Source organism: Somniosus microcephalus, unplaced genomic scaffold (assembly GCF_052327205.1).
Source record: "Somniosus microcephalus isolate GS21.2 unplaced genomic scaffold, FLI_Smic_1.0 unresolved_chr2, whole genome shotgun sequence".
Classification (NCBI taxonomy): domain Eukaryota; kingdom Metazoa; phylum Chordata; class Chondrichthyes; order Squaliformes; family Somniosidae; genus Somniosus; species Somniosus microcephalus.
The window spans coordinates 49,149,939-49,172,775 of NW_028225180.1; the positions used below are offsets into that span (position 1 = coordinate 49,149,939).

The 22,837-nt window shown below is 45.7% G+C and overlaps 1 protein-coding gene across 1 annotated transcript in view; it reads right to left on the reverse strand.

Annotated features, from left to right (window-relative positions):
- LOC147092613 (NACHT, LRR and PYD domains-containing protein 3-like) overlaps nt 1-22,431 on the reverse strand; it is a 34,648-nt gene extending 12,217 nt beyond the window's left edge. Inside the window, 5 exon segments of the mRNA XM_085975745.1 lie at nt 951-1,016; nt 1,123-1,269; nt 6,043-6,082; nt 19,009-19,175; nt 22,368-22,431. Coding sequence (XP_085831871.1) covers nt 951-1,016; nt 1,123-1,269; nt 6,043-6,082; nt 19,009-19,175; nt 22,368-22,431 — 484 coding nt within the window.
- Between the last annotated feature and the right edge of the window lie 406 nt (nt 22,432-22,837).

Here is a 22,837-nt window from a genome sequence, read left to right on the forward strand (position 1 = left end):
CCTTCAGTACAACAAGTTTCTCTGTGCCTAGTTTGTCTGTTTCACTGCCAGTGGGAATCGGTCCAATCAGTTTCTAATCACACATAACATTGCCTTTATCTCATGTACCTCCTCGGTTAATGTTTGATTGAGTGAACATCTGTAGAGATTCTCAGATTGGATTGAACACTATCGGATGGTTCATGACATGAGGCACAATGGTAATACTTAAATCTTTCCCATTTCTCCACCACTACTCCGACAGTTTGTGCTGGATAGAATCCCAGGGGCCTTCCACATCAGGCTCAAGGACCTATGTGTCACAGGGTATAATGATCCTGCCAGGTCAGTATGTGGCTTCACAGTGTATCAGGATCCTGCCATGTGAGTATGTGGTTTCACAGTGTATCAGGATGCTGCCAGGGGTTCATGTCTTAGGATCCTGCAAGTTGTGTCCGGTGATTCACAATGTGATAGGTTCCGTACAGGTGTGTATGGGGATTCAGAGTGTATCAGGGTCCTGCCAGGTGTGTATGGGGATTCAGAGTGTATCAGGATCCTGCCAGGTGTGTATGGGGATTCAGAGTGTATCAGGATCCTGCCAGGTGTGTATGGGGTTTCACAGTGTATCGGGATCCTGTCAGGTGTGTATGGGGTTTCACAGTCTATCAGGATCCTGCCAGGTGTGTATAAGACTTCACAAGTGATAGAAATCAGCAGCTGGATTTTGTGAAATGATAACAACGTCCGCATATTTACAGGAAACGTCAGAAATGTTCTGAATTGTATCTTGAACCTACACAGAATAGTTTTGGATTGATGACAAATCTAAATGACGTCCAATCCTATTTGTCCAGTCTTTGAACTTCTGATTCCCAGATTCTGACAACCTCTAAAGAAAGGGTGACAGTCAAACATTCTGATTCTCGGAAGGGAGATAAATGTTTTTAAATCTCCATGTCATCACTTACCTTTCAGGTGCCTGGGTATTTCGGATAAACCTCGTGCGATGTTCATGTAATCAAATGGATCAGAACCTGTTTAGATCAATGAACTTTCATGAAATCAGATCTGTGTAATATTATAATAAAATCCTCAGTGTTTAAATTAATATTTGAATTCATGTGTGTGATTTTACCGTGCCAAGTTCCTGTATTTCTTTCAGTATTTTGTCCAACTTTGGTACCCCATGGTGCATTTTCACAAAGGATTCCCACATCACCCTTCGGGCCCCAGAGCCTTTCTCCATCACCAGAGTTAGGAGAAGTTTGGAACTGTCTGTTTTGATTTCTTTTTGAGTTCAATAAAGACTCATTTCTGAAAGAGAATGTTGTTTAATCTAAAGTCTTGTTCAAGACTTTCAAAACTTTTTACAGAACACACTATGCTGTGATGCATCTAGAATGAAACTGAAAGTAAAACTCCTCTGGACTGCTTGTCTCTCACATGACCTCTGCTGGTCAGGCACAAGTAATCAAAAACACAGACAAATATGCTGTAAGGCATAAGTAATCAAACACAGACAAATATCATCACTATTTGCTGATATCATTACATCTCCCTTTCTTAAAACAAAAGTATTTTACTTTTAACTAACAACATTTAATGAACTTACATTATCATTATCATGATCAAGGTTTTTTACCCTTGCTTTGTGTGTTCACATGAAATATGTCAATACACTAGAACTTGAAGAAAGAATAAGATAACATTACTTCCTTCTTTAACAATTGTCCTTAAATTTGCTCAATGAGTCTCTCAGGAGGCTTCACGTGTCTTGAGGATTTTCTGATTGATTGTCCTTGAATCTGAGTTTTGCCTCAAATGATTGGTTCTCAGCTGTGTGATCAGGTTGTTCACCAGTATCAGTCTCTTGACCTACTGTGGCTGGTCCCATGAGAAGATCTCGACGATTTCTTCTCAGAACAGCACCCTCATCTGTCTGAATGGTGTATGATCTTGGTTGAAATTCACTCAGGACAGTTCCCTTCTGAGTCCATGTGTTTGTTTTGTCTTTCAACCTTACTTGGTCACCAGTGTGGAGTTCAGGTAGGTTTTGTGTTCCTCTGTCATAGTAGTACTTTTGCTTTTCTTTCTGTTGCTCTTTGAACTTCCTCACTTTCTCCCCCTCTTTTGTTTTCAGGAGGTTCTCCGGGATGGGTAGGTTTGACCTTAGCCGACGTCCCATCAAGAGTTGGGCTGGTGACATACCACACTCGAGCGGCGTTGTGCGGTATACAAGCATGCTTTGGTAGAAGTCAGTTCCACTGTCTTTTGCCTTGTACATCAGTCTTTTCACTGTCTGGACCGATTTTTCCACTGGTCCATTGGACTGTGGATAGTGAGGACTTGACGTTGTGTGGACAAAGTCCCACTCTTTGGCAAAGTGTCAGAAATTTGCATTGTTAAACTGGGGTCCGTTGTCTGTGAAGACCTCGCTTGCCACGCCATGTCTGGAGAATATGGCTTTCATACTTCTTATCACAGCTTCTGCAGTGGTGGTGTACAGTCTACAAACCTCTGGATACAGGGAGTAATAGTCTGTGACGACAAGGTAGTCCTTCCCTTGACATACGAATAGGTCAGCGCCTGCCTTCTGGTAAGTTCTGTCTGGTGCTGGGTGTGGCTTTAGTGGTTCTACCGGATTGCTTGCTCGATATTTCAGGCATATTGTGCAGTTTGACACCTCATTTGTCACATCTTGGTTGATTCGTGGCCAGTACATCACCTCTCGTGCTCTTTTCTTACACTTTTCGATTCCCAGATGTCCTCCATGGATCTTTTTTAGCATCTCTCTTCTCAGACTCTTTGGGATAACTATTTTACTTCCTTTGTAGATGATGTCTTCGACCACTGATAGTTCTACCCTGCAGTTCCAGTACTCTGCTATATCAGGTGAGCAGTCTTGCTTCATGTTGGGCCATCCATCCAAGATGCTTTTTCTCAGTCGTCTCATGGTTTCATCTTTGTTTGTCTCAGTCTTTATGAGCTCCATTTTTGCATCTGCTATGGGCAGTGCACTTGTGATCATGTCCACGTAGGCGTTCACTTTTTCATCCATTGTGGTGTTTGCGGGCTCACTTGGGTCAACAGCTCTGGACAACGTGTCTGCTGTATACATCAGCTTACCCGGTGTGTACGCAACATTCAGTGTATAGCGTTGCAGCCTGATCATCATTCTTTGTATTCTAAGCGGACAGCCATTCAGTGGCATTTGGAACAATGCAATCAAGGGCTTATGGTCCGTCTCTACACTGATTGCTTGTCCTGCCACAAACTGGTGAAATCTTTCACAGGCGCATGTGATGCTGAGCAGCTCCTTTTCTATTTGAGCATATCGCATCTCCGCGTCTGTCATTGAGCGTGATGCATATGCAATAGGTTGCCAGTCGTCATATTGTTGCAGAAGAACGGCACCGAGCCCACTCTGTGATGCATCTGATGATATCTTGATGGGTCTCGTTGGGTCATAAAACCTCAGAACTGGTTCCTCTGTGAGCAGTTTCTTTAGATCGCTCCATGACTTCTCATGCTCATGATTCCATTCCCATTCTATGTTCTTTTCAGTTAGTCTTCTCAGTGGCGCAATTTTTTCTGAGAGGTTGGATATGAATTTACCCATGTAGTTGATCATTCCATTAAACCTCTGCACGTCCTTTTTGCATTGTGGCCTTGGCATATTCTCAATGGTGGACACCTTTCTGGGATCTGGTCTGATGCCCTCACTGCTAAGGATATCTCCCACGAATGTCAGTTCTGTCACCCCGAGCTGGCATTTCTCTCTATTCAGCTTCAGGTTTGTTTTCCTTGTTGCTTCCAGCACTTTTTTCACTCTCTCGTCATGCTCAGTTCTCGTGGTTCCCCATAATATGATGTCATCCATTGATGTATCAACTCCCTCCAGGTGCTCATAGATCATATGGATAGTCTTGTGATACACTTCAGGAGCTGAGGCAATGCCAAATGGTAACCTTAGAAATCTGTATCTGCCAAATGGAGTGTTGAACGTGCACAGTCTTGAATTTGCTTCGTCCAGCTTCATCTGCCAAAATCCTGAGGACGCATCTAACTTGCTGAAATATTTTGCATTTGCAAACTGTGCCATGATTTCCTCACGTGTAGGAAGCTTGAAGTGCTCTCTCTTTATTGCTCTGTTTAGATCTCTTGGATCCAGGTAAATTCTGAGCTTTCCATTCTTTTTGTCCACTACGACGAGGGAACTCACCCACTCAGTTGGCTCATCTATCTTCTGAATCACGTTCAGGCTTTCCATCCTGTCCAACTCTGCCTTCAGTTGCTTTTGAAGAGCAAACGGATCTTTCCTGCATGGATGTATGACCGGTGTCATACTTTTATCTACTCTGATCGTGTGTTCTCCTGGAATGCAGCCTAGACCCTTAAATAGGTCTTTGTACTCTTTCATGAGTTCATCATAGACTGTCTCTCCTTCGCTTTCCACAACGAGGACTCTCTTTACCAGGTTCAGTCTCTCACAGGCTTTTAACCCTAGTATGGCTTGCACATCCTTTGGCACCACGATTAATGCTAGCGTGTGCTCTCTGTCCTTGTGTGTTACTTTGACAATGCATTTTCTTTCACTGGTATATCAGTACCTGAGTATCCGGTCACTTTCACTTGTATTCCATGTAACTTTGGTCTGGGTCTAATTCTCTTAAAATCGGTCTCTGATATTACATTAACTTGTGCTCCAGTATCCAATTTAAATGGAATGTGTATGTCATTCACTTTTAGTGTCAACATCCAGTCTCTTTCTTTTTTGTTTTCAGACACAACATCTACATAGAATTCCTCTATGTTGCTTTCATCTACTGCATGGAACTTGCTTTGTTGCGCTTGGTTCTTACAGCAACGGGCATAATGGTTGTTTTTGTTGCATCTATTGCATGTTTTACCATATGCTGGACACTTTCTTGTCGGATGCTGTGTACCGCATCGACTACATGACGTCCGATTGTCTCGTTCATTTTCGTTTGCTGGCCACGTCTCTTTTTTCACATTGGCGCTCTCTTTGTTAAACGGTTTGTATCCGTTCTTTCTCACTGCATCCACGTTGCAGCCACTGTCACTGAACAGCTCCTTTGCCTGCAACTTCACAGTCTCTGTAGCCCTACACAATGCTATGGCTTCTCCCAGGTCTAGATCTTGCTCTCTTAGCAGCCTTACCCTTAGGCCATTATCTGGAATACCACACACCAGTCTGTCTTTTATCAGCGAGTCTGTGAGTCCCCCAAATTCACACGATTTGCTCCGGTTTCTCAGTTCAGTCACATACTGATCAACAGTCTCGCCGATTTTCTGTACACGTGAAAAATTTGTGCCTCTCAAAGGTCACGTTGCGTTTAGGTATGCAGTAGGCCTCAAACTGTTCCATTATTTTATCTAGCTTCATTTTGTCTCCATCAACAGCAAATATGAAATTATTATATACCTCCAGCGCTGCATCACCCACGACATGTAAGAACACGGACGATTTTTGTTTATCACTTTTCTCATCAGCTCCGATTGCCGCTAAATACAACTCTAAACGTTGTTTGAACCTTCTCCAATTTTCAGCCACATTACCTGTCAATTGAAGCGTCGCCGGTGGGAGTAAACCTTCCATTTTTTCACTTCGTTAGCTATTCTCTAATGGTAAGCAACGATGTTCTCTTCTGGCTTGCTAATATGTGGAGAGCTGATTTCGCTTACTTGCCACAACTGCTTTCACTGTCCCATCAAATTGCTAACTTCAGATTTTTTCTCTTTCAGCCACTTCTGACATCATGTTTTGATTTCTTTTTGGGTTCAATAAAGACTCATTTCTGAAAGAGAATGTTGTTTAATCTAAAGTCTTGTTCAAGACTTTCTACAGCTTTTTACAGAACACACGATGCTGTGATGCATCTAGAATGAAACTGAAAGTAAAACTCCTCTGGACTGCTTGTCTCTCACATGACCTCTGCTGGTCAGGCACAAGTAATCAAAAACACAGACAAATATGCTGTAAGGCATAAGTAATCAAACACAGACAAATATCATCACTATTTGCTGATATCATTACACTGTTTGCCCGGTTTCCCTTCTCCATGAGATCCGTGACTTTCTGTAAAGAATAATAATGAATATATTGAGGAGCGGAGTGAAAGATAAACACTGAGAATGAGAAGGAAATGATCTGCACAGTGATAGGATCTCCCAGTTGTTTTGAGCTGAGAAAGCAATCACTGGGCCGGGTACTGCCCCATTCTGAACATGGGCTGAATATTCTGTAAACATCTTGATCCACCATTAACGGGAAATAAATGTGATGAATTTTAGTTCTCGGAGACTGAGGAATCACTGAGAATCTGCAGCAGTTTTAATTTGATTAGTTTTCTCTCTCCCATCGTGTCCAACATGACATCAGCTTACTGATTGATGATATGATACATTCGTTTCTCACATGTTTTCCTGCTGCCCCACTTTGTGATTTAATTAGAAATAAAGCAGCAGTGAGACTGAACTCCAGTTACAGGGAAGGAACAAATCTGAAGTGAGGGAAGCAGCTAGAAAACTGCCCGAGAAATTATCGCTGACTAATTGAAGCAATCACTGTTGATGTATAGGGCCGGATAATCGACCAATTAAAATAAAGATGAAAAATAGAATCATTTGTTCCCTCGGTAATTGAAATGTCTGGCACCCATTATTTGACACACACGCTGCCGGTATGAAACCTCGGTAACCGGGAACAGATATCCAGCAATGGGGTCGGTGTATTCAGGACTTTCATCATCAAAGCTTACATTTATATAACACCTTTAAAGCAGAAAAGGAATAGCCGAAAGGCACTTCACAGAGGTGCAATCAGACAATGGACACAGAGACGGCGAGGTGTGGAGAACGAGAGCGTGTTGGTTATATTACTGGATGAGTAATCCAGAGACAATGGTTCAAATCACATGTTTCCTGAATTTAAATTTATATTCGAATTTGAAATATTTCAAAATAAATAGCCGATATTAGTAAAGATTGTCGTAACACCTAATGTCCTTTATGTCTTGTCTATACGTGATTCCACTCCTTCACCAATGTGGTGGCCTCTGGAGTGGCGGAGAAAGCCTCTAGAAAGAAAGATATAGAAGAATAAAATCGGACGGACTGCTCGGCCTCGGCACTGGATTCGGACATGATGAAAGAACACCCAGCCCAGCCAACCCTGCAAAGCCCTCCTCACTAACACCTGGAGACTGGTGCCAAAGCGGGGAGAAGTGGACCACACATTAGTCAAACAACAGTGTGACGTAATGATACTTATAAAATCATATTTATTAGCCAACATCTCAGGCTCCTCCATCATCAATCATTGGTATTTCCTGTCCCACCGGCAGAGATGTGGAGTTGCTGTTAGAGAGTCCGATTTGAGAACGTTCGACTAATTACACTAGAGGTGAGCAGGATAAGTGTGCACGTGTTGCAAATCTTCAGATTCTGAAGAGTTACGATCAAAAAAATTGTTAGATAGTTTCCATTGATTGAATTAGCCTAAATATGTGCCCTATGACCAAAGAATTTGCGGTGAAGGTTGATACATTTATTTATACTTGAGGTGGTTAGAAAGCATAATTCAATCCCACAAACTATTGAGGAAGCAAGTTGACAATTTTTTGAAAAAATCTATTTCTATTGCTGCGTGGATAGAAAGGAATGTTGGAGTATGGGGAGTGAACACAAGATTACACCTGGACTATTGGGATACTAACCATAATACGATCAGCAGGAGGTTGGGATTAGATGGGGTTTTTAAGGATACCAAATGGACAGGAAATTGTGATTAGATCTAGTGGGATATTAACAGCAATGGTAGTAAGCAGGAGATTGGGATAACACCAGGTGGAATATAAACGGTAATGAGTCGTGAGCAGGAGGTTCGGATTAGACTGGGTGGAATATTAATGGTAATGGGTAGTGTAACGTCCGCGCCTCAATAATACACGGACTTCGGGAGAACAGTTTAACAGGTACTTTACTTAACAGGAGGGCAACGTCAGACTGAAATACAGAAGCCTGCTAGGGCCTTTTATACAGGGGTGGTCACTGCCGGTACTGCAGTCTAAAACCAGTACTTCCCTTAAAGGTACATACACAACAATTCCTCCCCTTTTAGATAAACAGTACATAACATTCATTTAACAACTAAATAATAACTAATTACAACTTTCTGGATATTATACACACCAACTGAAATAATCATTTATAAGTTCCGTGTTTGAGGAGGCTTTCTGATCCTGACTGGATAGCGCCTTTCTCGGGTATCCTGTTCTTGCGGCAAAGCTGATTCTGGTTCATGGTCACTGGTTGGTTCATCAGCTTCCAATACCACTGCTTCTGAGGTAGACGCAACCTGTACTTCAGGTTGATTACCAGGTGCACCATCTCGTGGCATGGGTTTGGCTTGTTCCTATGACTCTAGAATCTGGTCAGCATGGCGCCTCACAATGCTCTCTCCAATGTCCACTGTGTACATTAGTGGTCCCTGCTGTGTGCATATCGTTCCTGGCTGCCATTTTTCTGTTCGGTAGTCGCGGGCCAAGACTGGTTGCCCTACCTTGAAGCTCCGGGTTGGCTTCTCATTTATGTGCTGGAATTGCTTATCCTCAACATCTCGTCTTATGTTTGGTTTGAGCAAATCCAGGCAACATCTTAGCCTTCGGTTGAAGAACAGTACGGCTGGAGCTTGGTTGGTTACTGCATGTGTTGCATTCCGGTAAGCAAACAAGAAGCTATCCACCTTGTGTTGTGGTGGTATGTCGTCATTAAACATTGCATTTATGGCCTTTTTAAAGATCTGAACAAACCTCTCAGCCAATCCATTTGTGGCTGGATGATATGGGGCAGATGTGTAATGTTTCACCCCATTATTCTTCATGAACCTCCGGAAAGCCTCAAACACAAACTGTGGCCCATTGTCGGAGCAAATCTGTTCTGGCAGCCCATTCCTGGCGAAGATGGTTCTTAGGACTGCAATAGTTTTCTCCGTGGTGGTGGAGGACATTTTAATGTCCTCTGGCCATATCGAATGGGCGTCCACAGCGATTAGAAACATTGAGTCCATGAATGGACCAGCAAAATCAATGTGTACCCGTTGCCATGGAGATGAGGGCCACTCCCATGGATGTAGCGGGGCCTGTGGTGGAGCGTTTTGGACCTTCTGGCATCCTGTGCATCTCTTGGTCATATCCTCGATTTCTTTATCGATTCCCGGCCACCACACAAACGCCCTGGCTAGGCTTTTCATTTTTACCCCTCCCAGATGACCCTCATGAAGCTCATTGAGCACGCTATCTCTCAACTTGGGTGGAATTACCACTCGGGTTCCACGCATCAAGGTCCCCCAGCAGACTGACAGCTGTTCTCTCCTTGGTGAGAATGCTGGCAACAGCGAGTCGCCATATGCTGGCCATCCCTTCACCGTCAGATCGTAGATGCGAGAGAGTGTCGGGTCATTTCGGGTTTCCTTCTCTATACTCGAGTTTGTAACAGGCAAACATTCGACTATGGTCACATGGAATATCTCAACAGGGTCCACTGCAGGTGTTTCTTCTACCATAGGCAACGGTAGGCGTGACAGCCCATCAGCATTTCCATGCTGTTTCGTACCCTTGTACGCAATGTCGTTCTGATGTGCCCCTAGAAAATGTGACCATCTTTGCAGCCGTTGCGCCGTCATCACCGGAACGCCCTGCTTTGGGTTAAAAATGGAGACATGGGGCTGATGATCAGTCAGTAGGGTGAATTTCTCCCCGTGCAGATAGTGATTGAACTTCTTCACCCCCCACACCAGGCTGAGGGCCTCCCTGTCAATCTGGGCATAGTTACGATCGGCTGAGGTTAGCGAGCGCGACGCAAAGGCTATTGGCCTCTCTGAACCATCACGGAATTTGTATGACAGTACCACTCCACTGCCGTAGGGTGACGCATCACACGCCAACCGAATCGGTAGTGTTGGGTTGTAGTGGGCCAATACTACTTTTGAAGTGCTTAGGCATTTACATTCCTGAAAGGCACGCTTACACTCATCACTCCATTTCCATGTCACTCCAGTTTGCAGCAGGGCGTTCAGTGGGTGCAGAATTGTTGATAAATTCGGCAAGAACTTATGGTAGTAGTTCATCAACCCGAGGAACGACCTCAGTTGTGATACATTTTCCGGTGCTGGAGCCTTGACGACAGCCTCAATCTTGTCCGGCGACTTATGCAACCCTTCCTCATCAATCATGTGGCCACAATACGAGATTTGTCTCCTGAAGAACTCGCATTTGGGGCGGTTGGCTCGTAGCCCATATTCCTGTAATCTCGTGAGCACCTGCTGCAGGTTGGCAAGGTGTTCATTGTCATTTTCGCCCGTAACCAGGATGTTGTCCAAATAACACTGGGTCCCCGGGATCCCTTGCAGGACTTGTTCCATTGCCCTCTGCCAAATAGCTGGGGCCGATGCTATCCCGAATACCAGTCGATTGTACTGGTAAAGGCCTTTGTGAGTGTTTGTGAGGTATTTTCTAGATGCTTCTTCCACCTCCATTTGTAGATACGCTTGGGCCAGATCAATCTTTGTAAAACGTTTCCCTCCAGATAGTGAGGCGAAAATATCTTCTATCCGCGGAAGTGGATACTGTACTGTGTGCAGGACTGGGTTCACAGTCACCTTGAAGTCCCCACAGATGCGAACCTTCTTTGGCTCCCCAGGTGTGCTGCTCAATACTTTCTTCATTACAGGAACGATGGGTGTGGCCCACTCGCTCCAGTCCACCTTGGACAGCACACCCGAACGCTCCAGACTCTCCAGTTCAGCTTCAACGGCTGGGCAGATCGCGTATGGCACTGGTCTGGCCTTGAAAAATTTTGGATTTACGTTATCCTCAATCTTTATGGTTGCCTTTACTACTTTTAGAGTCCCAAGTCCTTGCTGGAACACCTCTTCTGCGTCAGATAGAATTTGTGGCAGACGTCCAGGTGCGACGTCATCATCCTTTTTGTCAGTCACGGTTAGCGCCAGAATGGAATGCCAATCCAATTGTATCTTTCGGATCCATTCACGTCCCAATAATGGTGGTCCTCCATCTCATAGTATATACATATATAGTTTCTGTGTTTCCTTGCCGTTATATTTAACTGGCACCCTTATTTTTCCTCTGGGGTAGACCTTTTGCCCCGTGTATGTCTTCAATACAATGGACGTGTCCTTTAAGGGTATGTGAGAGAATAGCCGCTCATAGTCTTATCGATTCATGACAGTTAGGGCTGATCCTGTGTCCAATTCCATCTTTACTGGGGACCCTGCTATCATGAGGGTGACCCAAATGGTTCGGTGATCTTCCTTTGCGATCACATTGTGTAACTTTAGACAACTTAGTCCCCTGCTCCCGGAGTCCTTATCACTCTCCTGATCTTCCGAACTACTGTCTGTCGCTTTCTTTACTTTCCTGAACTGTGCCTTAGTAGTTCTTGTCGTGTTGGTTTTCTTTCCCGACCTGCAGACTCTTGCTATATGTCCCATTTTTCCGCATTGCCTGCATACTTTGTCCTTAAACCAGCAGTCCTTCTGCTCATGGGTTGTTTTGCCGCAGCGATAGCACTTTTCTGCTCCATACGCCATTTCGTTAGCGCTGTATTCTTGTGGTTTCTGTTGTATTTCCGCAGCTCCCCATGCTGCTGCTTCATAGGATACTGCCACGCTGAAAGACTGTTCTAGCGTCAGGTCCTTTTTTGAAAGTAGTCGTTTCTGGGTTCCTTCACTCTGGAGCCCGCAGACAAACTTATCCCGTAAGGTGTCTGCCAGTCCTGCTCCGAACTGGCAGTGCTTCGATAACTTGCGTAGTTCCGTAAGGTAGTCAGCATTGTTCTCATCTTTGTGCTGGTTTCTTTTATGGAACTTGAATCTTTCTGCTATCAGCAGTGGCGTAGGGTTTAGGTGTTCCTGTAATATATTAACAATTTCCTCAAAACTTTTCTCCATTGGTTTAGCTGGGGTAATTAAATTTCGCAATAGGCCATATGTACTCGCGCCCATCAAATTCAATAATACCGATGCCCTCTTCCCATCGGCCACCTCATTTGCCTTGCAGTACACTTCAATTCTTTCCACATACGTGGTCCAGTCTTCTACCTCGTTGTCGAAAGCAGTGATACTGCCACTTTTCGGCATCTTGGGTGATTTAAAATGGCGCCTCCCACTCTTTTCCTTCTTCCCCAACGGGATAAAATGGTGCCTCCCGCGCTTTTCCTTCTTCCCCTTGCTGCCGCGCTGCTCCTAGCGTTCTATGGGGTAATGGTGGTGACTTGCGGCTTCGGTGCGTCTCGCTTTCCTTCCCCCCCCCGTTTATTTTCACTCCGCTGCCCGGTACTTGAGCACCGACCGCGCCCTGTGTGCTCCACCCTCTCTCTCTCTCGTTTTCTTTTCCCGGCGATGCTCCGTAGCTCGTTTTGTAGAGCCGCTCGATCGAGCTTGAGCCCGCCGCAGTCTGGAAGGGTCAGCGCACTACCTGCCACCAGCACGATTTGCTGGAACACTTCAACTGGGGAGCTAAGCACAGCTCTCCACAGTCTCTCCCGCAATCTTCCGAACACCGATGAATTCTTTGGGCAGTTGCCCGCGGTGGATGCCCGTTGCTCAGACTACGACCTCCAAGAAACCTCCTCTCAGGGCGAGATCCCCGTGAGATGATGCCACACTGCAGGTGAGTTCGAACTTACTCGTCGCCACTGTAAAGTCCGCACCTCAATAATACACGGACTTCGGGAGAACAGTTTAACAGGTACTTTACTTAACAGGAGGGCAACGTCATACTGAAATACAGAAGCCTGCTAGGGCCTTTTATACAGGGGTGGTCACTGCCGGTACTGCGGTCTAAAACCAGTTCTTCCCTTAAAAGGTACATACACAACAGGTAGTAAGCAGGAGATTGGGATTTGACTAGGTGGGATATTATCTGTAATGGGTAGTGAGCAGGAGTTGGGATTAGACTAGGTGGGATGTTATCTGTAATGGGTGGTGAGGAGGAGGTTGTGATTAGACTAGGTGGGATATTATCTGTAATGGGTGGTGAGCAGGAGGTTGGGATTAGACTAGGTGGGATATTAACGGTAATGGGTAGTGAGCAGGAAGTTGGGATTAGACTAGGTGGAATATTAACGGTAATGGGTAGTGAGCAGGTGATTGGGATTAGACTAGGTGGAATATTAACGGTAATGGGTAGTGAGCAGGTGATTGGGATTAGACTAGGTGGGATATTAACGGGAATGGGTAGTGAGCAGGAGATTGGGATGAGAGTAAACTGCCGATGTTGCGTCCATGTATAAGACACAGACTGCTGAGAATGATACAACAGGTGTTTACTCAACGTGGCTCACACTGCAACTGCCTGTACAGATTACTACTCAGTGCTATATACAGGTGTGGTCACTGCCGGTGCTACAGTATATACATGAGCTGTAAAAAGTAGTTCCCCCCTTAAAAGGTATATACATTACAATTCCTCCCCTTTTAGATTAACCGTACCATAACACTCATTTAACAATTAAATATCAAACTAATTACAATTAACACTTTTAACATGCAACATTAGCTGAAAATAGTCTATTTATATATTCAGTCTTTGGGGAGGCTTCCTGATCCTTTCTGGTTAGCGCCTTTCCCGAGTGTCTTGCTCTTGGTGTGGAGGGGATTCTGGCCCCCTGACGTCGGTTGGTTCATCAGCTTCTGATGCTACCGTTTCTGGGGTAGATGCGACCTGTACGTTGGGTTCATCACCAGGTACGTATGGGCGAGGCATGGGGTTGACTTGTTCCTGTGATTCTAGGAGCTGGTCAGCATGGCGTCTCACGATGCTCTCCCCAACGTCCACTGTGTACATTAGTGGGCCCTGCCGTGTGCATATCGTTCCTGGCTGCCATTTTTCTGTTCGGTAGTCGTGGGCCAAGACTGGTTGCCCTACATTGAAGCTCCTTGTTGGCTTCTCATGGATGTGCTGGAATTGCTTACTCTCAACATCTCTTCGTACGTTTGGTCTGAGCAAATCCAGGCGAGATCTTAACCTTCGGTTAAAGAACATCATGGCTGGGGCTTGGTTGGTGACTGCATGTGTCGCATTCCTGTAGGCGAACAGGAAATTGTCCACCTTGTGCTGCAGCGGAATGTTTTCATTGTACATAGCCTTTATTCCCTTCTTAAAGGTTTGTACAAACCTCTCAGCCAATCCACTTGTGGCTGGATGATACGGGGCGGATGTGTAATGCCTTACCCCATTCTTTTTCAATAACCTCCGTAACTCTTCGGACACAAACTGTGGTCCATTGTCGGAGCAAATCTGTTCTGGCAAGCCAGTCCTGGCAAAAATGGTCCGTAGGACTGCAATAGTTTTCTCCGTGGTGGTGGAGGACATTTTGATGACCTCAGGCCGTTTCGAGTGTGCATCCACGGCTATTAAAAACATTGAGTCCATGAATGGACCAGCAAAATCAATATGCACCCATTGCCATGGAGATGAGGGCCACTCCCATGGGTGTAGAGGGTCCTGTGGTGGTGTATTTTGGACTTTCTGGCATCCTGAACAGCTCTTGGTCAGGTCCTCGATTTGTTTATCGATTCCCAGCCACGACACATAAGCCCTGGCTAGGCTTTTCATTTTCACCCCTCCCAGATGACCCTCATGAAGCTCATTGGGCAGTCTATCCCTTAACTTGGGTGGAATTACCACTCGGGATCCACACATCAAGGTCCCCCAGCACACTGACAGCTGTTCTCTCCTTGTCGAGAATGCTGGCAACAGTGAGTCGCCATGTGCTGGCCAACCCTTCACCGTCAAATCATATACCCGAGACAGTGTCGGGTCATTTCGGGTTTCCTTTTCGATACAAGCGTTAGTTACCGGTAGGTTTTCAACTATAGTCGAATGGAATATTTCGACAGGATCCACTGCTGGTGCTTCCTCCGCAGTAGGCAGTAGCAGGCGTGATAGCCCATCAGCATTTCCATGCTGTTTCGTGCCCTTATATTCAATCTCATAGTGGTGCGCCCCTAGAAAAAGTGACCATCTTTGTAGTCGTTGCACAGTCATCACCGGAACGCCCTTCTTCGGATTAAAAATGGAGACAAGAGGCTGGTGATCAGTCAGCAAGGTGAATTTCTGCCCGTGCAGATAGTGATTGAACTTTTTCACTCCCCACACTAGGCTGAGGGCCTCCCTGTCAATCTGGGCATAGTTACGCTCAGCTGAGGTTAGTGATCGTGACGCAAAGGCTATTGGCCTCTGAGCCGTCCGAGAATTTGTGCGACAGCACCGCTCCAATGCCGTAGGGTGACGCATCACATGCCAACCGAATTGGTAATGCCGGGTTGTAATGGGCCAATACCTCTTTCGATGTGATTAGTGTTTTGCTCTTCTGGAAAGCTCGTCTACATTCGTCACTCCACTTCCATGGCACCCCAGTTTGCAGTAGGGTGTTCAGTGGGTGTAGTATTGTAGACAAATTTGGCAAGAACTTATGGTAGTAGTTTACCAGCCCGAGGAACGACCTCAGTTGTGAAACATTTTCCGGTGCTGGAGCCTTGACTACTGCCTCAATCTTCTCTGGGGACTTATGTAACCCCTCTTTATCAGTAACGTGGCCACAATACGAGATCTGTTTTCTAAAAAACTCGCATTTGGGGCGGTTAGCTCGGAGCCCATATTCCTGCAATCTAGTGAGCTCCTGCTCCAGGTTGGCAAGGTGATCACTGTCATTTTCGCCCGTGACCAGGATGTCGTCCAAATAACACTGGGTCCCTGGGATCCCTTGCAGGACTTGTTCCATTGCCCTCTGCCAAATAGCCGGAGCTGATGCTACCCCGAATACCAGCCAGTTGTATTGGTAGAGACCTTTATGGGTGTTGATTGTGAGGTTTTTTTTAATGCTTCTTCTACCTCCATCTGAAGATACGCCTGTGCCAGATCAATCTTAGTGAAGTGTTTCCCTCCAGATAGCGAGGCGAAAATATCTTCAATCCGCGGAAGTGGATATTGTACGGTGTGAAGGCCAGGTCACAGTTACCTTAAAGTCCCCACAGATGCGAACCTTCCTCGATTCCCCAGGCGTGCTGCTCAATGACTTTTTCATCACAGGGACGATGGGTGTAGCCCACTCGCTCCAGTCTACCTTGGACAGTACACCTGGACGTTCCAGACTCTCCAGCTCTTCAATTTTAATCGTCGCTGTCATGCCTTTTAGTGTTCCGAGTCCTTGCTGGAACACTTCTTTCGCGTCAGTTAGGATCTTTGACAGTCGCCCAGGTGTGATGTTGTCATCCTTTTTGTCAGCCACAGTCAGTGCCTGTATGGAATGCCAATCCAGTTGTATTTTCCGGATCCATTCACGTCCCAGTAATGGTGGTCCTCCATCTTGCAATACATACAGGTCTAGTTTTGGTGTTTCCTTACCGTTATATATAACGGTCACCCTTATTTTTCCTTTGGGGTAGACTTTTTGCCCCATGTGCGTCTTCAAAATAATTTTTGTGTGCCTCAAGGGTATGTGCGAGAATAGCGCTCGCAGTCCCGTCGGTTTATGACTGTTAGGGCTGATCTTGTGTCCAATTCCATCTTTACCTGGACTCCTGCTAACTTGAGAGTGACCCAAATAGTTCGGTGATCCTCCGTTGTGATCACATTATGTAGTTTCAGACAACTCAGTTCCCTGCTTTCGGAGTTGTTATCACTCTTTTGTTCGTCTGAACTATTCTCCATCATCTTATGTACCTTCTTGTACTTTCCTTTGGTAGGTTTCTTATTGCTGGTTTTCTTTCCTGACCTGCAGACTCGTGCTATGTGTCCTACTTTTCCACACTGTCTGCACACGTTGTCTTTGAACCAGCAATCATTCTGGTCGCGTGTTGTTCTGCCGCAGTGATAGCACTTCTCTGTTCCATATGACATTTCGTTTGTGCCATATTCTTGCGGTCTCTGTTGTATCTCTGCAGCGCCCCGTGCTGCTGCTTCATATGATACCGCAATGCTGAAAGCGTTTTCCAGCATAAGGTCCTTTTCAGATAAAAGCCGTTTCTGGGTTCCTTCACTTTGAAGCCCACACACAAACTTGTCCCTTAAGGTAACTGCCAGTCGCGCTCCAAACTGGCAGTGTTTCGATAGTTTGCGCAGTTCTGTTAAATAATCAGCATTGCTTTCATCCTTATGCTGGTTCCGTTTGTGAAACTTGAATCTTTCTGCTATCAGCAGCGGTGTGGGGTTTAAATGTTCCTTTAGTATTGTTACTATGTCTTCAAAACTCTTCCATTGGCTTCATTGGGGTTACTAGATTTCGTAATAAACCATACGTCTTTGCACCCATTAAATTTAACAATACCGACGCTTTCTTGTCATCTGACACCTCATTTGCCTTGCAGTACACCTCTATTCGTTTGACATATGTAGTTCAATCTTCGACTGCATTGTCAAATGCGGTGATACTGCCACTCTTTGGCATTTTGTGTGTGGTTTAAAATGGCGTCTCCCAATGGCTTAAAATGGCGTCTCCTGCGCTTTCCTTCCTCCCCCGCTGCTGCCAACGCCGCTCCCGGCGGTTCTCGTGGCAATGGCGGCGCCCTGTATGTTTGGCGTGCTTCTCCTGCGCTGCTGCCAACGCCGCTCTCGGCGGTCCTCGTGGCAATGGTGGCACCTCGCGGGTTTCTGCTCGTCTCTCTCTCCCTCTCTCCGATGTTGCTCGGCCCCTGAACACCTGCTGCGCGCTGTGTGCTCTGCCCTCTCTTTCTCTCCCCCGTCGACACTGCTCGGCCCTTTGCTGTGCCGCTCGGTCGGGCTCTAGCCCACCGCTGTCTGGGAAGGGTCTGCGCACTACCTGTTGCCAGCCCGTTTCGCTGGACCACCTCGACTGGAAAGCCAAGCCTGGCTCTCGACAGCCTCCCCAGCAATTCTCGAGTCTCTGCTGGATGACTGGGTGGTTGCCCGTGGTCGACGCCCGAGTCTCTGGCCTTGACCTCCAATCCACTGATCTCCAGGAACGAATCCCCGGGAGGTGATGCAGAGTTGCAGGTAGGTTCGAACCTGCCTCGTCGCCAATGTTGCGTCTGTGTATAATAAGACACAGACTGTGGAGAACGGTACAACAGGTGTTTACTCAACGTGGCTCACACTGCAACTGCCTGTACAGATTACTACTCAGTGCTATATACAGGTGTGGTCACTGTCGGTACTACAGTATACATGAGCTGTAAAAAGTAGTTCCCCCCTTAAAAGGTATATACATTACAGCCGAGGATATCAACTTGGAAAGTTGGCAGCAGGTCGACCGTCCATTATTCACCCCGCCCGATTATCATTTCCATTTAGTTCTATTCCATTAAAGGTAACTGACAGAACAGTACAGGCTGCTTGCTGTAATTTTCTGAAGTGCTCTCCCAGGGAGTGACGATCCACGACAGGTTCTAACTCCAGCATTGCGTCTCCGCTGAAGTTGGAATTGACCCCCAGTGATGCAGGGGGAGGAAAAACCTGCACAACATCAGGTTTTCAATCCTCATTTTTTGGGAGTAAGTTTCCCTTTTTGGGTCTCATACATTTTAATCATTTTACCTTTTGTTTTTACTCTTGAAATGCCTCTCATTTACTGTGCAGATGATTCTTCTCGTGTCTCAGTTCGTTAATTTCCATTAAGTAGCTTCTTGGTCAATAAACTCATGACCTTCCATTTAATCTCTGTTAGTTGCCTCTGGTCGCTCCTTTTCCCAGTTCCACTAAAACTGTCTCCCTTTGTTTTCAGTCCACACAAGAGTTGCACCCGAAGCGTTCCCCTGTTCTTTGTAGAGATACTGTCGGGTCCGCTGGGTATTTTCACCTCTTCATATCATTGTTTCAGATTCACAATATTTTCAGTTTTATCTATTTCTTTCCTATTTGACCTGTTTCTCTTTGGTAACATTCTATGATACTAAGATCTGATTTCCTGTTAGTTCTCCGATTTTTAAGTAATCCAAACTCATTCTGTGTCCCTCCCACTCACCCGATGTTCCTGTCCACTGAAATGCCTCTCGTATGTTAACAACGAGCTGACTCCATCCACCCCTCCTTCAATCGCCTGTTCCAGTCTGTCCCGGTAGAATTTTGTGAACTGGAACAGCTGGTAATCGTTGCACTTTGTCAAGAACTCAGTGATTGTAGAGTTCGGATCTGTGAACACAAATGAAGAAAACTAAACACATTATCCACTTTCTGCCCAGCTGCTACATTTCATCTTACACCAAACGGCTAAAGCTTCCTGTGAGTCACATTATCAAACACCTTCTGAAAATCCATACGCACGTCATGTACAACATTCCTTTGCCCTGTATAGTCACATCTCAAAACAACTGCATCTTAATGTGTTGGCAGATTGGCCTCATGACTGGCAAATAATGTTTATCTTGGATAAGTGCAGCGTTACGCCTGTGGACAGGGCGAATGCTCAACATTCATACACCCTTCATAGAGAAGCATTGAAGAAGGGGGAGAAAGGAAGATCTGGGCATTCTAGTCCATACATATCTAAAGGTACAGGAGCAATGCTGTGAAGTGATAGCTAGAGTAAAGAGGGTGTTGGGGTGCATTCATAGGGTAATTGGGTATAAGAGGACCTCTTTTGTCCTAGTACAAGACCTTGGTAAAAGCTTCACTTGGAATATTGTGTCCAGTTTTGGTCTCCTCACATGGTGGGTGATATTGAGGCTTTGAAACTGTTGCAGAGGAGGGACACTAGACTAATTCCCAGTATAAAGCAACTTAGTTATCAAGATAGGCAAAGAGTTTGGACTCTACACTTTAGAGAAGCAAAGACTTAGTGGTGATCTGATTGAGATTTATAAGATGATGAAGGGAATAGATTGTGTTCCAGTTGACAGTTTGTTAGGGTTAGGTTAGGGAGGGCCAGGGGTCACAATTTTAAGTTGTGCAGGGCCAGATTTAAGTTTGATGTCAGGAGAAGGTTCTTTTCCCAGAGAACAGTTGACCTCTGGAACAGGATACCTTCTCTGGCGGTGGACGCTGACTGGCTGATTTCCTTCAGGCGAGAGCTGGACCTGTTCCTGTTTGGTGCAGACATCACCTCTTACAACAGGAAGGAACTTCCGGGAATACAGTGTAAGATTGATCCGCTGGACTAGTTTCAATCGCCTAGATGGGTCGGAGAGGAATTTCCCATATTTTAATCCCCCAAATTGGCCTGTGTTTTTACCTGTGTTTTTTTCCACCAGATCATCACATGGTTTTGTTTGGAATAGGGCGACAAAGTATCGACAAAGTTTTGCAATTGCCTGGGAAAGGCTGGCTGGTCCAAAGGGTCTTCACCTGTCTGTCATTGTTCGTAAAATTGTCATATACGACTTTTATACAGCTAATTCGTTCCAGCCTCCCCTCATCATCCTCTTTATCACTAACTGCTCACGAATTCGAACTGGATTAACGGATTTGAGGAGTTTGACACAATAGTCTCTGGTTACCAGATTGATCCTCTCTCCACATTATAACAGAATCATCACTTCGGCTCCTTCAGTCCACCTGTATATCTTTGATATTAAACGTGGGTTGAAATGCTGTGATCAGTCCCTCCTATCTCCTCTCTGACTTCCTTTAACAGCCTGGGGTGCATTATTTCTGAGCCCAGTGACTTCTCCACCTCAGCTATTTTTCTCAGATACAAATCCTTCTCTACAGTGATCTCTACCTGTGGACCCGCATCCTCCTCTAGTACATCAACATTTTCACTTCAACCATCATTTTAGAAAGTAAAGGAAATATTTTGTATATCCCCAAAATTGCATCCTCCACAACTAGTTTCCCCAGTCCCCCCTGTATCTGCCCTCCACTGCTTGCTGGCCTGCAAAACCCACTGAGAATTGTACTGTCTCCCTTCCTATTGCTGAACTGCGTACATATGGATTCCATCTTAGCATTGCTCCCTGGAACACCCTTATGTTCTAAACCTCTCCGCCTTGCTCTCCTCCTTTCAGACGTTCCTTAAACCTTAACTCTTTGAGCAAGCTTTTGCTCACCTGTCCTAATATCTCCTTGTGACTCGGTGTCAAATTTTGACTGATAGCACTCCTATGAAGCACATCGAGACGTTTTACCTTTTACAACATTAAAGGTGCTGTACAAACGCAAGTTTGTTCTTGTTGTTGTTCTTGCGCTGTCATAGAACGCTTTATTAATACTGGCGTCCACAAATTGTTTGCACTTCCCTCAATATGTTATCACCAAGAACATTTCCCTCTGAATCCTGTGAAAACCCAGGCCCTGTCTTTTAAATACTAGATCACATCTCTCATGCTTCTGAATGTTTGGAATGATCTGTACACTCACATACACAACACTGAATATTAGCTCCAACGTTTGGAATGTTGACTAGTCCCAGTTTATTATATTTTGTTAAATCAAGTGACTTTATCTCTCACTATTTCAAATCCTCCTTCCTTTTCCTTGCCAATAACTTTTCACTGTTTCTTAAATCTTCTGTTTCAGCTGCAACGTTTTTATTAATTCCACTCTCTAGTCTCAGAACCGGATATTTCCCACTCTCCAGTCACATCGCCTGATCCCCTCCCACTGCTCCATTCACCTTATCAGTAAAACCATTATTGCTTGTCAGTACAGATGGCGGCTGTCCCTTCCCTTCTCCCTGAACTCACCCTCGTGCCCCAAGAAAGTGAACCCTTCCCTCCTGCCCCAGCCCTGTAGCCGCACATTGACCTGCCTCATATTTCCCTCCTGAAGCAGCCTAGTGCAAAACAATCTGGAGCTCAACAGCTTGAGGCCTGGTTCCTTAGTTTAGTGCCTAAGTATTAATAATCCCTCTATAAACGTATTTATAACCGTGTTACTGGTTCCGACCATGGCTATTCTCTGCTCTCCTTTCCTTCCCAGAGTTGGTCCCACCTGTTCCAGGATGTTATTCCCTCTGCTACCAGGGATGCATCTAGCCATTCGGCACCTGCTCAGGGCTGAAGAAGCGCTTGTTTATTCCCCTGACGGTAGAATCTCCCACCAGTATCGCTCTCCTATTCCTGTGCCCCACCTGCCTCAGCTCCACCCCACTCGGGGTGGCCTCCTGCTCCCTGGTACCACACTGTTGCTCAGGAAGACCCTCCTCTGAGTCAATGTCTCTATCCACCTTACAGTCCCCAATACCATGTATCTATTGGACATTTCCAGTGCTCAGGGCATCCCTCCACCTGTGACTGCGGCGTCCCTCTCGATGGTGACTCACTTCCCTCTTTGTGCTCAGTCCCTGCCCTGTTCCCTCTTCCTGTGTGAGCTGCAGATTCATGCACAAGATCCGGACCTTTTGTTCGGACAGAAATTGTATTTTAAAGTATTTTGTGAACCTACCTGTGTCCATTCTCATTCTTTTTGAAGATGTTGGATCGTCTCCCCTGTTTGGGCCTTCAGCCATGGTGGTGACAGGCGCTTCCAGGCTCTGATGCTCTGTAACAAATATAATATTAATAGGAGGGTTAGACAGAAAAATTGAAATGAGAAGGAGAACATTGCCTTGTTAAACATGATGGTCCATAAATTCCGTTCGCAGTGGGCGGAGGGCTGCGATCCTGAAAAATCTGCGCCTGGACCAGAGGGCTCCTGGGAGGTGCAGAATTCCGTTAATGTGCCTCCTCAAACTGCCGGTGTGCAGGGCCCACGTATCCCAGGGGCGGAGCTAGTTCGCAGCATCCCTGGGATCACGTGGGCCATGGGGAGCCAATCAGAGCAGGGAATCTCCATTCATAGATTTGACAGGAAGACCTGTCAAATCTATGAATAGAGATCAGCCCCAAAACATAAGTAAAACTTCAAGCCCCCGA